At 46.2% G+C, this 15,569-nt stretch overlaps 1 protein-coding gene across 1 annotated transcript in view; it reads left to right on the top strand.

The window, feature by feature from the left end:
- The window catches only part of DARS1 (aspartyl-tRNA synthetase 1), a 74,129-nt gene that overhangs the window by 18,183 nt on the left and 40,377 nt on the right, over positions 1–15,569 (top strand). Inside the window, exons 2-5 of the mRNA XM_069982651.1 lie at positions 3,610–3,709; positions 6,389–6,418; positions 7,544–7,601; positions 13,887–13,979. Of these exons, the coding sequence (XP_069838752.1) occupies positions 3,610–3,709; positions 6,389–6,418; positions 7,544–7,601; positions 13,887–13,979 (281 nt within the window). The remainder of the gene's footprint in view (positions 1–3,609; positions 3,710–6,388; positions 6,419–7,543; positions 7,602–13,886; positions 13,980–15,569) is intronic.

Raw genomic sequence — 15,569 nt, 5'->3', positions numbered from 1 at the left:
GGCAGCTGCAGCACCACTCACAGCTTCCATGTCTGTGCTGCCACCTGTCAGGGTAATTGTCCTGGGAGCTACGTAAATATATCGTCAGGAAAAATAAATGGCACATAACACCCGGAAATGTCCAGTCACCTAAATGTGCTACATGGGGCCAGACATGTCCTCTGCCGGGGGCTGGAGAGAGGGGGATGTCCTCTACCGAGGGCTATAGAGAGGGGGAATGTTATCTACCGGGGGCTATAGAGAGGGGAATGTCATCTACCGGGGGCTATAGAGAGGGGAATGTCATCTACCGGGGGCTATAGAGAGGGGAATGTCATCTATCGGGGGCTATAGAGAGGGGGATGTCATCTATCGGGGGCTATAGAGAGGGGAATGTCATCTATCGGGGGCTATAGAGAGGGGAATGTCATCTATCGGGGGCTATAGAGAGGGGAATGTCATCTACCGGGGGCTATAGAGAGGGGGATGTCATCTATCGGGGGCTATAGAGAGGGGGATGTCATCTATCGGGGGCTATAGAGAGGGGAATGTCATCTATCGGGGGCTATAGAGAGGGGAATGTCATCTATCGGGGGCTATAGAGAGGGGGATGTCATCTATCGGGGGCTATAGAGAGGGGAATGTCATCTATCGGGGGCTATAGAGAGGGGAATGTCATCTATCGGGGGCTATAGAGAGGGGAATGTCATCTACCGGGGGCTATAGAGAGGGGGATGTCATCTATCGGGGGCTATAGAGAGGGGAATGTCATCAACCGGGGGCTATAGAGAAGGGAATGTCATCTACCGGGGGCTATAGAGAGGGGAATGTCATCTACCGGGGGTTATAGAGAGGGGAATGTCATCTATCGGGGGCTATAGAGAGGGGAATGTCATCTACCGGGGGCTATAGAGAGGGGATTGTCCTCTACCGGGGGCTATAGAGAGGGGAATGTCATCTACCAGGGGCTATAGAGAGGGGAATGTCATCTACCAGGGGCTATAGAGAGGGGAATGTCATCTACCTGGGGGCTATAGAGAGGGGAATGTCCTCTACCGGGGGCTATAGAGAGGGGAATGTCCTCTACCGGGGGCTATAGAGAGGGGAATGTTATCTATCGGGGGCTATAGAGAGTTTATATTGTTTATCTCTCTATCTATCTATCTATCTCCTATCTATCTATCTAGACTCATCTTCCTCTCCAGCCGCTATACCGATGTCTCTCCTCTGTGCCAGTCACTGCACTGGTTACCCATTAAATCTAGAATCCACTTCAAACTCCTCACCCTCACCCATAAAGCTCTCCACAACTCTGCCCCTCCATACATCTCCTCCCTCATTTCCACCTACCATCCTTCCCGTGCTCTGCGCTCTGCAAATGATCTAACCTTAACATCTTCCATAATCAGAACCTCTCATTTCCGCCTCCAAGACTTCTCTCGTGCTGCACCAATTCTCTGGAGCGCCCTACCCAAACACATCAGACTAATACCCAATACCCACAGTTTCAAGCGTGCCCTGAAGACTCCTCTCTTCAGGCTCGCCTATAACGTTCCCTAAACTGTTTCCCCCTTCTGTTGTTTCCCTCGCTCTATCTCTGACTGTTCCTGCACTTTATATGTTTACTTGCATCAGACATTGGCGTTGTTACTGGCTCATCCTGTATTTCTAACTATGTACAATGGCCGGACCATGGACAAATAAAGCCTGGTGTCAATGAAAATTTATAGTCCGTAAGCTCCAACGAGAAGGTCTCGTTTATACTTTGTATTTTTGTTTTTATTTATGTTCTTATTTATTCCAATTTAACTTTGTATTATGTACCTCTGTACTGTATGCATAGAAAAAAAGGGCTGCGGAATCTGTTGGCGCTATACAAATAAATTTATTATTATTATCTATCTCTCTACATGAGGATTATTATGTCCTTTCATTTCCCGCCCCATTGCACAGATCACCCATCTTGGCGTCATGTAGATTGGGGTGACGGCCGGAGCCTTCATGGCTGACACATTGACACCAGTGTCACAGGGGACGGATCCACCAACAATACAGGCTGAGCCCCAGTGACTAGATTACAGAGAATAGGTGTCAAGTAGCACAATCTGCTCCTGGTGTTCTGATTTCCCTCCTGTCAGTCTGGACGCCATCATCTCTGCCTGACAGAAAGGTTATTAGCATGTGAGAAATCCCCCGCACCTCACCTGCTACATCAGTGATGTCATCTTCCATCAGCGCTGGGTCTCCCTATTATACACATATACCATATACATAGGACATAGAGACTGGGGGGAGTGCGGCCTTCACTGTCTCCACAAATCCTATAGACGTCAGTATAAAGAGGTGGTCAAATGCTGAAAAACTGTGTAAATAACTGATCCTGTACTGATCCTGAGTTACATCCTGCATTATACTCCAGAGCTGCACTCACTCTTCTGCTGGTGGGGTCACTGTTTATGTAGATTACATCAATAGTGAGTGCAGCTCTGAAGTATAATACAGGATGTAACTCAGAATCAGTACAGGATCAGTAATGTAATGTATGTAAACAGTGACCCCACCAGCAGAATAGTGAGTGCAGCTCTGGGGTATAATACAGGATGTAACTCAGGATCAGTACAGGATCAGTAATGTAATGTATGTACACAGTGACCCCACCAGCAGAATAGTGAGTGCAGCTCTGGGGTATAATACAGGATTTAACTCAGGATCAGTAATGTAATGTATGTACACAGTGACCCCACCAGCAGAATAGTGAGTGCAGCTCTGGGGTATAATACAGGATGTATGTAACTCAGGATCAGTAATGTAATGTATGTACACAGTGACCCCACCAGCAGAATAGTGAGTGCAGCTCTGGGGTATAATACAGGATGTAACTCAGGATCAGTAATGTAATGTATGTACACAGTGACCCCACCAGCAGAATAGTGAGTGCAGCTCTGGGGTATAATACAGGATGTAACTCAGGATCAGTACAGGATCAGTAATGTAATGTATGTACACAGTGACCCCACCAGCAGAATAGTGAGTGCAGCTCTGGAGTATAATACAAGCTGTAGGCACTGTAGTGGTGGTTTAGCCTTCTCCCTGCTCAGTATAGACAGTAGTGATGTTGCTATATACTATATATACACGTATGGTTGAGATTAGCATATTGGTGACAGGTGTATTTCGGCTCCTGCACATATATCATAGTTGGTGCCATGTTGGGGTCATGGAGTCAGGCGGGTTCACTGAATCTTCCACCATTGTCAGCGTCCTAATTGGAAGAGGATACTTCTCCGTATTGTAATAGAAAAGCTTGTTAATAGAAATCTCCCATTCTTGTTATTTCCAGGCACTTGTTTCCCTAGAAATTTCCTGTTTTTATTTTCTGGCAGAGAAAAAAAAATCTGTTTAAATGAATAGAGAGAAATGCAGCTAATCATTCTAGCAGACAAAGGAATGGTGGACCCCCCCACCCCCCGCCCGGCCCCACTGCTATGAATGGGACCCGGGTTCCCACTGACTGAAAAACTTCCTCCAGGAAGGGGAATAAATAGTAAATGGAAGCGGCAAGGTCGCCCTGTAACATGGCAGCGCACTGCACGCCCGCATCACTCTCTATTCTCGCTTTGTGTTTTGCAGTGCAGCGGCCGAGGACCAGGCGCAGTCCAAGAAAGCCCTGAAGAAACAACAGAAGGAAGCTGAGAAGGCCGCGAAGAAAGCTGAGAAACAGGCAAAGCTGGTCAGTGCTGGAGGCTGAGCCATTATCCCGACACACTGAGAAAACAATGATAGACACAATAAACAATGAGCCCCCCCCCCCATCATTATATTCACTAATCGTCCTGGTGAAAGGAGGTGTCCCGCAGAGGGCGCTCAATAAACTATTTATAGGGCAGGTAAACGTTTGCAGACAGGTCTTAAAGTGTACTTGTCACTTTAAAAAAACTTATGACATGTTAAAAGTTTGATCAGTCAAGGTCTGAGCGTTCACACCCTAACCGATCTCTGGAATGAGCTGGAAGAGAAGTGCATTGAGGAGAGCTTCTCTCCCTGCTTTTTGGGCATGTGACCAAGATGGTCCCATCGACTAACATGGCACATGGCTCTAAAAGTCCTATTACACGAAGTGATTATTGGTTGTATTAAGCAGTTACGGCCGATAATCCTTTCATGTAAGACTGGGTTCACACTATGTTTTTGCAATCCATTTAAAAAATAACTGCTGAAAACCGAATAGAAAAAACGAATGCATGTGTGTGCCTCCGTTTTGATCAGTTTTTTCCATTGACTTCCATTAAACCATTAAAAAAAGAAAGTGATCAAAACGGATCTGTTTTTCTAGTGGACACAAAAATGTGTACGCTAAAAAAAAAAAACGGATCAGTTTTGATCCTTTTTTTATAATGAAAGTCAAGGAAAAAACGGATCAAAACGGATGTACACAGTTGCATCAGTTTTTTTTTTTCATCAGTTTTTCATCAGTTTTTTTTTGTAAAAAATGGAATGAAAAAAACGTAGTGTGATCCAAGCCTAAGACAAAGATCAGCCAACATGCACAATGTTGGCTGATTGTCGTCTTTAAACAAGCTGAAACGGCAACAATCAGCCTGGCTTCTATCTGCTGCCATTGCTCCTTTTAACAGGAGTGGCGGCAGAAGACCGCTGCTTTTTCCTGTGGGCTCGGACGATCTGACAACCACCCGTCAGCTCCCTGCGCCCCCTTGGCTCTTACCCGCTCCTCCTTGCTCGCTATCAGCGCCAACAACGAACGAGGAGCAAGCGAGTGCTGACCTGACAGGTTGCCACTCGCTTGCTCTCCACATCGCCCTGTGTAACTCAGGAGAGAACAGTGCCCATTTAGTGACAGTGCCCATTTTAGTGCCCATTTAGTACATGTAATATAAACAGTAGCGGATTATAATATGTCCTTTTCAGGAGGTAGCCCGGGGCCCTGAGCTCCTGGGGGGCCCATGGCCACCCAAACAGACTTGTCTCCAGTTCTGCCACGATTTGCATAAAAGTCGCTGCTTCTTACCACAATTTTGCACAAATCAGGGCAAAGCTGCAGCCAGGAGACAATGCAGTAACAGAGAACATACTGAAGGACCTTATCATGTGAGAATGATGTCACCACAGGTCCTTTACAGGCTGCATTATGGAGGAAAAAGACTAAAGCTAGTGCCGCTATAGTTACAGTGGGTTGGGGGGTCCAAGCTTGGTAAACAGCCCGGGACCCATGGTAAAGTTAATCCGCCCCTGAATATAAAGACTGAAGCAACTTTGTAAATAGTCTAAATTTATAGCAGAACTCTCTAAAAGTTTAGTGTGTACAGCTTTTATAAAGGCCTATGTGTCTCCATGGTTACAGACTACACACAAACCCTGTGTGTAGTCTGAGCCCTCAGTTAGGGGGATATCCTCTCTCATAACCCTCAGTTACAGTCTTGATTAGCAGTGGGGTAGATGAATACTGTATATATGATATAATGAAGCGATATCTATGAGGGACAGCCAGTGGCCCAGCCCTCGCTCCAGTTAGGGCTAAAGATGAGCGGAACTTTCAGACTTTCGGTCCGAAAGCCGCTCACTCCAGTGCGATGCCTGCGATCCCGGGTGCATAGTTGCGTTCCCGGGAATCTGCGGCCGGGATCTTCCAGGGAATTCAGGCAATGTATCTTGAATTCCCTGGAAGATCCTGCCCGCAGATTCCCGGGAACACAACTATGCACCGGGGTTCGCAGTCATAGTAATTAAGCGAAGATGCCGTCGGACCAAAAGTCCGACTGTTCGCTCATCCCTAGTTAGGGCCCTGTTACACGGGACGATTATCATGAGAAAAATCGTATTGTTCGAATTTAAACGATAATCGTTCTGTGTAATTGCAAGCAATGATCGAAAAATTGTTCGTATGTCATTCCTCGTTGATTTAGATCTGAACCTAAAATTATCGTTAATCGTTCGCTGTAATTCCACATTCGATCGCTCAAGTTCCGCATTTTTTCACTAATTGCACATTCATTGTCTTGCTGGGATCAGAAGGAATAAACGATCATAGTAACAATCACAATAACGATCGTGGTAACGATCGTATCTAACGACCATCGTTCTGTGTAATATAATGAACAATTTCGGGTTAACGATAAACAATCTCGTTTGCTATCGTTAGTTGTTAATCGTTAAATATCGCTCCGTGTAATAGGACCCTTAGGGTCGAATGGGCAAGAATTGCGATGTTGCGCTGCCTGCATCACGCAAAGTGAAAGTGACCAGGTATATCCAGCCTGACCACATTCACTTTTAATGTCTGTGATGCATTAATATACATAGGAAATGTTTTATAGTATAACAGTTACAAGTTTATATCTGTTCCTGGAACTGACGCCTTTGTTTTTTACTTGTTTTCGTTTTGTCACTTCAGGCCTCAGAGCAGCAAGCAGATGAAGGAGAGGTAAGAGCCCGTGGCGTCATCCTCTATGGGGACGCGTCTTCTTGAATCTTCATGTGGTTTTAGTGAGCTAGCAGATGTAACACCTTCCCTTATCTGGTGTCACGTTCGGTGGGACTCTCTAAGCTGACACATACATTGCGTCTAGATGCCAGATATGAGAAGTGAAACTTCTGATTGTAACAGACAACTTCATGTAGTCACGAAGTAAACAAGCTAAAGCTATCCCCGGTCCATATATAGTATAAAGGTCATAGAGAAAGTGGCCTCTGTAGGTGTTACCTGCTCTGCCATTCAGGTTCACATCTTAGGCGCAGTTCACACCACTGTCATGTAACATCAGGGATACAAATAAGTAACCACTTTAAGGGGAACTTCGGTAAAACTTTTTTCAATCAATAGATGTCAGAAAGTTATACAGATTTAACCTCTATTTAAAAATCTCCAGTCTTCCAGTACTTATCAGCTGCTGTATGTAACACAGGAAGTGGTGTATTCTGTCCAGTCTGACACAGTGCTCTCTGCTGCCACCTCTGTCCATGTCAGGAACTGTCCAGAGCAGTAGCAAATCCCTATAGAAAACCTCTCCTGCTCTCCAGACTGGAAAGAATACATCACTTCCTGCAGGACATACAGCAGCTGATAAGTACTGGAGGACTGGAGATTTTTGACTGGAAGAAAGATACAAATCTGTATAACTTTCTGACACCAGTTGATTTGAAAGAAAAACATTTTCATTAGAGTTCCCCTTTAAGGACTTGTTCACCATGGATGGATATGGTATACACTTTAGTTTAGCGTATGTGGTAACAATGCAAAATTCTCCTCGGAGGGCCGCGACGGGCTTGTGCCAGCAGAAGGATAACGGCACGGATGTTTGTTTTAATAATAATACCGCTTGATCTCAATGAGGTTTTGGCAGCGGCAGTGAAAGAACCTGTTTTATAGAGGATGAGGAGGCTCCAAGTAAACGGCTCTTGGCAGCGGCTCTCGTCCTCTTTCACTAGATCATTCCCGGACGCATCACAATAAGAAATGGCGGAGTGCTGGCAGTAACTGTATTCTGTGTATACCAGTGTGTTACATCCTGCAGTCTGTGTGTATAATACCATGTTTCTTGTTATACAGGACTTTGCTAAGGACAGATATGGGGTCTCTGCAATGATCCAGTCTCAGGAGAAGCCTGGTATGTATATGTAATATTCAGATACGTAGGCCAATGGCTCCAGGGTAACTCATCATTCAGAGTGCAGCATATCAGCCACAACCACATTTTCTGCAGTCCCTTAGAGCACTGCTCTGCAGCTGCTGCAAAACTACAACTCCCATCATGCAATGCGCATTGTTGTCTATCCTGAGGCTCTCCGCCTGTTCCCAGCATTTTCTGAGCAGTGTTTCACAACTATCAGGGCATGCTGGGAGTCGGAGTTTTGTGGCAGTGAGAGGGATACAGGTTAGAGATTACTACCATAAATAATTATCGCTTGCTGCATCACTCCATATTGCATTGCATTATAACTCTCTAATAAAACTATTGCACATGTTTAGATGCCATAGAGGCCTGGCCTTAAAGTGTAACTGTCGTTGACATTTTTTTTTCTAGAAATCAATAGCACAGGCGATTTTAAGAAACTTCGTAATTGGGTATATTAGCCGAAAAATGCATTTTTATCCTGAAAAAGCAGTTCTCCCCCCTGTCTTCATTGTTTTCTATGGAGAGGGGATGGGTGGAGGGAGATGAGGCACCAAAACAGGACAACAAAGAGTTAATTTACAGCTACACCGCCAGGCTATCTCCTCTGAAGTCAGCACTGACCTCTCTGACCTCAGAATACTGGCTTTCACACAGCTCCCACTGTGTAATCCTTTGTTCTCTGCTGCCGACTAATCTCCCCCTCCCCTCTCCATAGGTCACAAAGGGCTCGACTGATGTAAAAGAGTCGAGATTTCCTAATAATGAGCAGTGAATGAGAGAGGGGGGGGGGCCTGGGGAAAGTCTTTGTGAATGCAGATAATGGCATATTTGCCTAATAAACCCAATTACAAAGTTTCTTACAATCGTCTGGACTATTGATTTCTGCAAAAAAAAAAAAAAAAAAAAAAAGAGGACAGTGACACTTTAAAAGGTGCCAGAGATTTCAGACATGACATAGTGACATGATAGAAGTTCTGATCCATACAAATGGTTAGGAACACTCAGCTGAGCGGGGACCATTTGTTCCTGCTCGTAGAGCATTGTTCAGATTCATGGATAGTTTGTGGTCCTGCTTTAGGGATTGGAGGGGGTCTCAGCACCTAGACCTCCACCATTCAGAAAAACCACAGGTACCCTTCAGAGGTGTGGTCCACCAGGAGGGAGAGCAAAAGTACATTCAGCATCAGAGTACATAGAGTTTACTGGTGGTCTGTACCCACGGAGACACCAAGCTCTGCATAGGAACTGTGAACACACTGATAGATTTAGACTCTTTGCAGAGTTGGCTCTTTGTTCCTTTTACGTACAGTGGAATAATAATAATAGCCATTATAGGGGTGTTCCTGCTAGGATATGCCATTGCTTTTGATTGGTAATAAATATGTAGCAATGAAGTAGTATTTAGTTGCGTTGTTTTTCTTCTGCACAGTGGTGCGCTAGCAGAACAGATCCATCCTCCTGAACAGTTCCCTGCACCACAGGCTGTCTGGTGCGAAAGAAACATTAAAGGGGAACGAATCTAACGTGCTCATATGTCCATATCATGCAGGAAATGCTGAGGAGGAAGCTATGTCTCTTACCCTCATCCTCTACACCATTCCGGTGCAGTTAGTCATTTACTCCACGGTCCAGGAAGACTGTTAGCACTGGTGCACCGTTACAGACACTGCCTGCCCCCATAGCGCTGATCCACCCCCTGGCGGGCAGAATGGATCGTCAATATGGGGACAGGCAGTGCTCCCAAAAGTCTTACCGGACTGTGGAGCAAATAACTAACTGCACCAGAACGGCGCCGAGGAGGAAGGTAAGTGACATACCATAATCCTCAGCATCTTCTGGGCAATAGGGACATAGATTTTTCTAACCTGATGATAGTTCCCATTTAAAAGGGTCTGCAGGACGAGTGCGGAGATCCTGGATGTCAGACCCCACTGATCCTCAAGGTGTAACCATCACTTTACAAGGTGGGAATACCCCTTTAATTCTCCTAAATGGATCAGATAAGGGAGGTTGGTAAAGAGCACAGTCTATATGGACAGGGGTCATCTGGTTGATCCTTTTAAAGGGGTGTACCATTCTTATCCCTGATCTATAGGATAGGAAATAAGGAGCAGATGGCTGGGAGTCTGATCACTCCACTGATTTTGAGTTTGAATGAATTTTGTGACCACTCTCAGGAATGTTTGTCAGCCTTATAGAGAACGGGTAGACTGTTCATTCTAGGGACTGATCTTGGGATAGGGGAGATCCCAACCATCAGTCCCCTCTGATCAATGTGGTTTCCCTCTGTCCTATGGGAAGGGGTTAACATCTTGGGAATCCCCATCTCAGCATGTGTTCTTGGGATGCTCTCCGCCACCCTCTCAGCATATAAAGATCAGGCTCTTCTGCCGTTTAGTTTCATGGTGGAAATTTGCAAGTTGGAATCTGTTCTTATTGATTCATAACTGAAATGATAATGGACGGTTGATCGTTGATGTCGGTGCCGGAAGATTAAACTTGTAAATAATTTCATCTCCTTTATTATGAGCCGGGAGCTATTGGGGGAATTCCACGTGCCGGGAGCGATTACTGTGCGTGTCTCTGCAGGAAGCGTGACCTCACAATGGGTCTCACCTGTGCAGGTGCCAAGAGAAAAATCAGAAGTCACACCCGACTTCTGCAAAATAACAGCTTTGCCATATAGAGCGTTCTCGGAGCATCACAGACTGTTAGAGAGCGACCACAGAGTGTCACATACTGATAGAGGGCGACCACGGAGCGTCACAGACTGTCAGAGAGCGGCGACGGAGCGTCACAGACTGTCAGAGCGGCGACGGAGCGTCACAGACTGCCAGAGAGCGGCGACGGAGCGTCACAGACTGCCAGAGAGCGGCGACGGAGCGTCACAGACTGTCAGAGAGCGGCGACGGAGCGTCACAGACTGTCAGAGAGCGGCGACGGAGCGTCACAGACTGTCAGAGAGCGGCGACGGAGCGTCACAGACTGTCAGAGAGCGGCGACGGAGCGTCACAGACTGTCAGAGAGCGGCGACGGAGCGTCACAGACTGTCAGAGAGCGGCGACGGAGCGTCACAGACTGTCAGAGAGCGGCGACGGAGCGTCACAGACTGTCAGAGCGGCGACGGAGCGTCACAGACTGTCAGAGAGCGGCCACTGAGCGTCACAGACTGTCAGAGAGCGGCACGGAGCCTGACATACTGATAGAGAGCGGCCACGGAGCTTCACATACTGCTAGTTATATGATAGATGAAAGTGAAGTGTTTAACACCTGGGAGTGTGAGAGTCACCATTGCTGCTAAGACATGTCGGCTTCCTAATACTATATTCAGATTAGTCACATCTCTTCAGGGAAAGTTGGGTTAAAGGTAAAATCCGCGTTTCAACTTCTACAGGTACCCCCCCCTAACTCTCCAACTATTCCAAAAGTAAAACTTTTACTGTTCCCCATCTTGTGGCCCCCCAGCTGGCACATACTACATCTCCCTGATCCCTAACACCCGCTGACCCTAAAAAGCCCCGGCCCTCATCTACCAGCCATTGCAAGACTACAACTCCAGTCGTTTAGCTGCTACATCCCCCCAAATTACTGGTCCCCCAACCTGTGACTTCACTGGTAAAGAGTTACAAAGTCCCTGGCAACCTTTAACCCCTAGAAAACACATTCTAAGGGCCCTATTCCACCAGATGATTATCGTTCTGATTATCGTTAAATCGTTCGTATCTAAACGATAATCGTTCTGTTGAAATGCAGTTAACGATTAACGACCGAACGAGAAATCGTTGATCGCTTTATAAGACCTGGACCTATTTTTATCGTTGCTCGTTCGCAAAACGTTCGCAAATCGTTCGCATTGAATAAGACATCGGTCGGTCGTTCGCAATAGATCCGAACGCAATAGCGAATAAATAGCGAAGAAAAAACTATCGCAATTATGATCATAAGTAACAATTATCGTTCCATGGAAATGAGTGAACGTTTTCAGGTCTTTCGCAATAGCGGTCGTTTGAGATCATTAATCGTTAACGATTATGCAAACGATAATCGTCTGTTGGAATAGGGCCCTAAAGCTGTGACTCCATAACTGTGGCAAGCTACAACTCCCGTTAGGTCCTTTGATACTTAAAAGCACTATTCTCCAACACAAGTTTCTCTAGCTGCTTCAAAAGTACAACAGTCATCTCTCCCTGATATCCTATGACTTAAAGGAGTCCTTTAAAAATAGAAAATCACCTGCAGGTGAAGGGGGGGGGGGGTGCAGGAGCATTATAAATAATGTATACTTACCTGTCCTCAGGCCCCCACAGCGGCGCTCTTTGACAGCTGCCGGATCTAATTTTCTCCCGGCTTCCTGCACCATCATAGCCTTGTTGATGGATTGCCCATCCAGCCAGTCAGTGACTGCAGCAGTGTGCTGCCTCAGTGACTGATTGGCTGAGCAGGCAGTCCATCAGCCAGGTCCTGATGTAGCAGGAGGTGCATGAGACCGGCAGCTGTGAAAGAGGGGTTAGGCAGCGCTGCGGGGGCACGGGGATGGGTAAGTATACTTTCTTTATTATGTTCCTGCACCCGCTCCCCATTATAAAACACTGGTATCCAACCTGTAGCCTTCTAGTTGTTGCAGAACTACTACTCCCATTGTACTATGACGCCCAGATACTGTATACGTCTAGATACTATAGAACGGGTCCATCGCTGGGCTCTCTTTGTATCGCTGATTGTTGTATAACAAGTTTTGCATAAAAACAACCGTGATCGTAGTGTGACCCACATAGAGAGAGTTGTGTGGGAGATGAAAGTAGTAGCGCTGTAACCCCCACAGTGTGGTCTCCCTATATACAGAGATGTATGAACCGTCTCTCCTGTTTACAGTCGGGGTTGGAGAATATTCATCCTGTGCATTGTTGCTTCTATATCAGATATCATTGCTATAATAGACGCCGTGTCAGAGCTCATGCTATATGGTATATGCGTTGTAGGTTTCTATCTGTGTACGTTTCATTGTTACTCTTCTCTGTACCTATGAGCCTGGATTGTTTGGATTGTTTTTCTTTTTAAAGGGATTGTCTAGGATTAGCGCCACACCTGTCCACAGGTTGTCTGTTGTACTGCTGCTTGGCACTGTTTGTGGAAGAAGGCAACCATGATTTTTTTTCTTTCTAAACCTAAACAACCCCTTTAGGCAAGGCTTAAGTCTTTTAGGTAAACCCGTCACCATGAAAATGCTACCTAAGCTATCACCATCATGTTATAGAGCAGAAGTAGCTGAGCGGATTGGTATATAAAGGCCCTATTCCACGGAACGATTATCGCCCGTATTCGACCGATATCTGCCGCTACGGACGATAATCGTCCCGTGGAATAGAGTGCAATGATCAGCCGACATCGTTCATGTCAGCTGACCGTTGCAGTCGCTTGTTTTTCAACATGTTGAAAAACAAGCGACTGATATAGCAGCGATCTGCTGCCGTCGCTCCGTTGAATAGGAGCATCGGCAGCAGAGGCTGCTGTATCCTATGGGCTGCCTGGACAATCAGCGATCACCCGGGCAGCCCCCCAGCAGCACCCCGCCGCCCCTCCCGCACTCACCCGCTCGCTGCAGCCGCATTGAATAGCGGCGGCAGCGAGCGGGGAACGAGAGGGCTTGTTTGCTCCTGTTGACGACCCGTGAAATAGGGGCTTAACTTTATGGGAAAAGATTCAGTATAACTTGTAATTTATTAATAGACATCTCTGATGTTTACATGCTTAAGAGTCCTGTCCATTGAGTGACCACGCCCACTGGACTCCTTATCTCAGAATGATCAGGGATTTCAATCAAAAAGTTACAAGTTATACTAAATCTTTTCCCACAAAGTTATATATCAATCCTCTCAGCTCCTTCGGCTCTATAACATGATGGTGATAGAGTAGATAGCGTTGTCTTAGTGACTGGTTCCCTTTAAGTGCCTCTAATGCCTTATTCTGATCCTAGCACTAAGGTACTGCCCACTATGGCTAAAGTAACCTGCCTGCTTTGGCCCAATGGACACTATGCCCCATTGTTGGAGGTAGGATCGGCGGCCTGGTGCTTAATCTACATGATGCACACATTTTGCCCGTACTGACGGCCGTCCAGGCGTAGCCCAGTGTGTTGTAGTTTATGTACTCCATCAATTTTCCTCCTCGGGATTCTTTATGGGAGTGTAGACAGGGGCTAATGTTATGCTGAATACAGCCGTGTCAGCAGCTGTAGATAAAACCTATGACAGCCATGATTTCTCTCTTCTCCTCCAGAGCGGGTCCTCGTGAAAGTAAAAGACCTGACGCCGCAGAAAGCTGATGAGACTGTCTGGGTCCGCGCCAGGGTCCACACCAGCAGAGCAAAGGGTAAGTGCTCATCGTCTTGCTGTATTGTCTGTATCAGGTTCTATGCATCTTCATAGACTGATATTCCAATCTGTCATATATAAAGACTTTTAAATCCCTGCCTAGTTTGGTTGCATTAACCCTTTAGAGAGGTGACCATGCAGTTGTAGAGCCCTCACTGCTGTTATTGAGCCCCTGAGAGTCCCTTTCATGGGGCAGAGAGTACACACACAGGACTTCCTTTCCCGTACTTCTCTGGCCACACACAGAACAGCACATACTCCTCTCTGCTATGCCATGGCATATTGCACTGAACTTAACAGGCTGGCACGGTGCTGAATTTACACAGTCCTGTAGTATAGATGGCATGTGCAGGGAGAAGGGGTTACTGGTGCACTGGGTATGCAAGGAAATAAAGAAACTGCAATAAAGGGGTTACACTAAGCACTGAGCTACTATTGTTGCTGATGCTGAGAAGCTGGGGGGAGGGTGAACATACAACAATAGAGAAACTGATATTTATTAGAGATGAGTGAGCACTCTCTATCAGGTACAGTGTTCACTCGAGTATGGGGCTTCTCGAAAGTACTTGATACTCAAGGAAGTACTGCGTGCTGCTCAGGTGCTTGTTAACAAAAAGCTTGTTAAAAGTGTACTTACCTCTACGGGATTCTACCTGTCTTCAGCCAATCAACGGCTGCTGTGTGTCTTGTCTCAGCTGCTGATTGGCTGAGCAGCGATAGTGAGGACCAGAGTGGTAAGTATACTTTCCCTGCTCCTTTTTCTCCCCACCTTCCCCCAAAAAAGGGCACAGTCTGACCACTAGGAGGTTAGCTTAACCCGCTGGGGGACAGGCTGTTACATTGGGGGGCACCTAGTTAAATACTCGAGTCTCCCATTGTTTTCAATGGGGTTTATTACTCAAGTTGAGCACTCCAGAATTGGAAAGTATTGAAATCAAGTAATGAGCACTTGAGAGTTAGGGTGCTCACTCATCTCTAGTATTGTATTTACACAAGGGCAAAATTTTCTTAACTCTATGATGGGGAGAAAAAAGAGTAAAATCTTTATCTATCTCTTAGACCAGGGATTGGGAACCTTTCGGCCCTCCAGCTGTTGCAAAACTACAATTCCCATCATGCTTGGTCCAGGAATGATGGGAATTGTAGTTTTGCAACAGCTGGAAGGCCAAAGGTTCCCCATCCCTGTTTTAGACACAATAAGAATAATCTAAAAGAGGCAGACTGGCTCAGCGTGCAGGTACACAGCCCTCATCCTCTCTCCAGCACATGCTACGCTCCGCCTCTGTCTTCCTGTCTTATGTCCTGATCCAGCTGTTACTAGAGACAGATTTCCACTGACAACAGGCAGTGGATAGAAGATTGCAGAGAGGGGAGACATCTAGTAGACCAGACGTTAGTGCTTGTCCGATCATTTGCTACAGTATCTGATATATACATGGTAAAGGGTTACTATGTTTGTGTAACTCCTTAGTTACAGTAACTGCATGGCTCGTGGAACTGCCTTGTATAATTTTACTCTGCTAAAACAGGAAACCCGCTTAAATCTAGATTTTTTTTCTTTCTTTGGTTAATGGTATGTTCAGCATCG

This window comes from Dendropsophus ebraccatus, chromosome 9, assembly GCF_027789765.1.
Source record: "Dendropsophus ebraccatus isolate aDenEbr1 chromosome 9, aDenEbr1.pat, whole genome shotgun sequence".
Lineage (NCBI taxonomy): Eukaryota > Metazoa > Chordata > Amphibia > Anura > Hylidae > Dendropsophus > Dendropsophus ebraccatus.
This window is presented reverse-complemented; position numbering and strand designations above follow the sequence as displayed.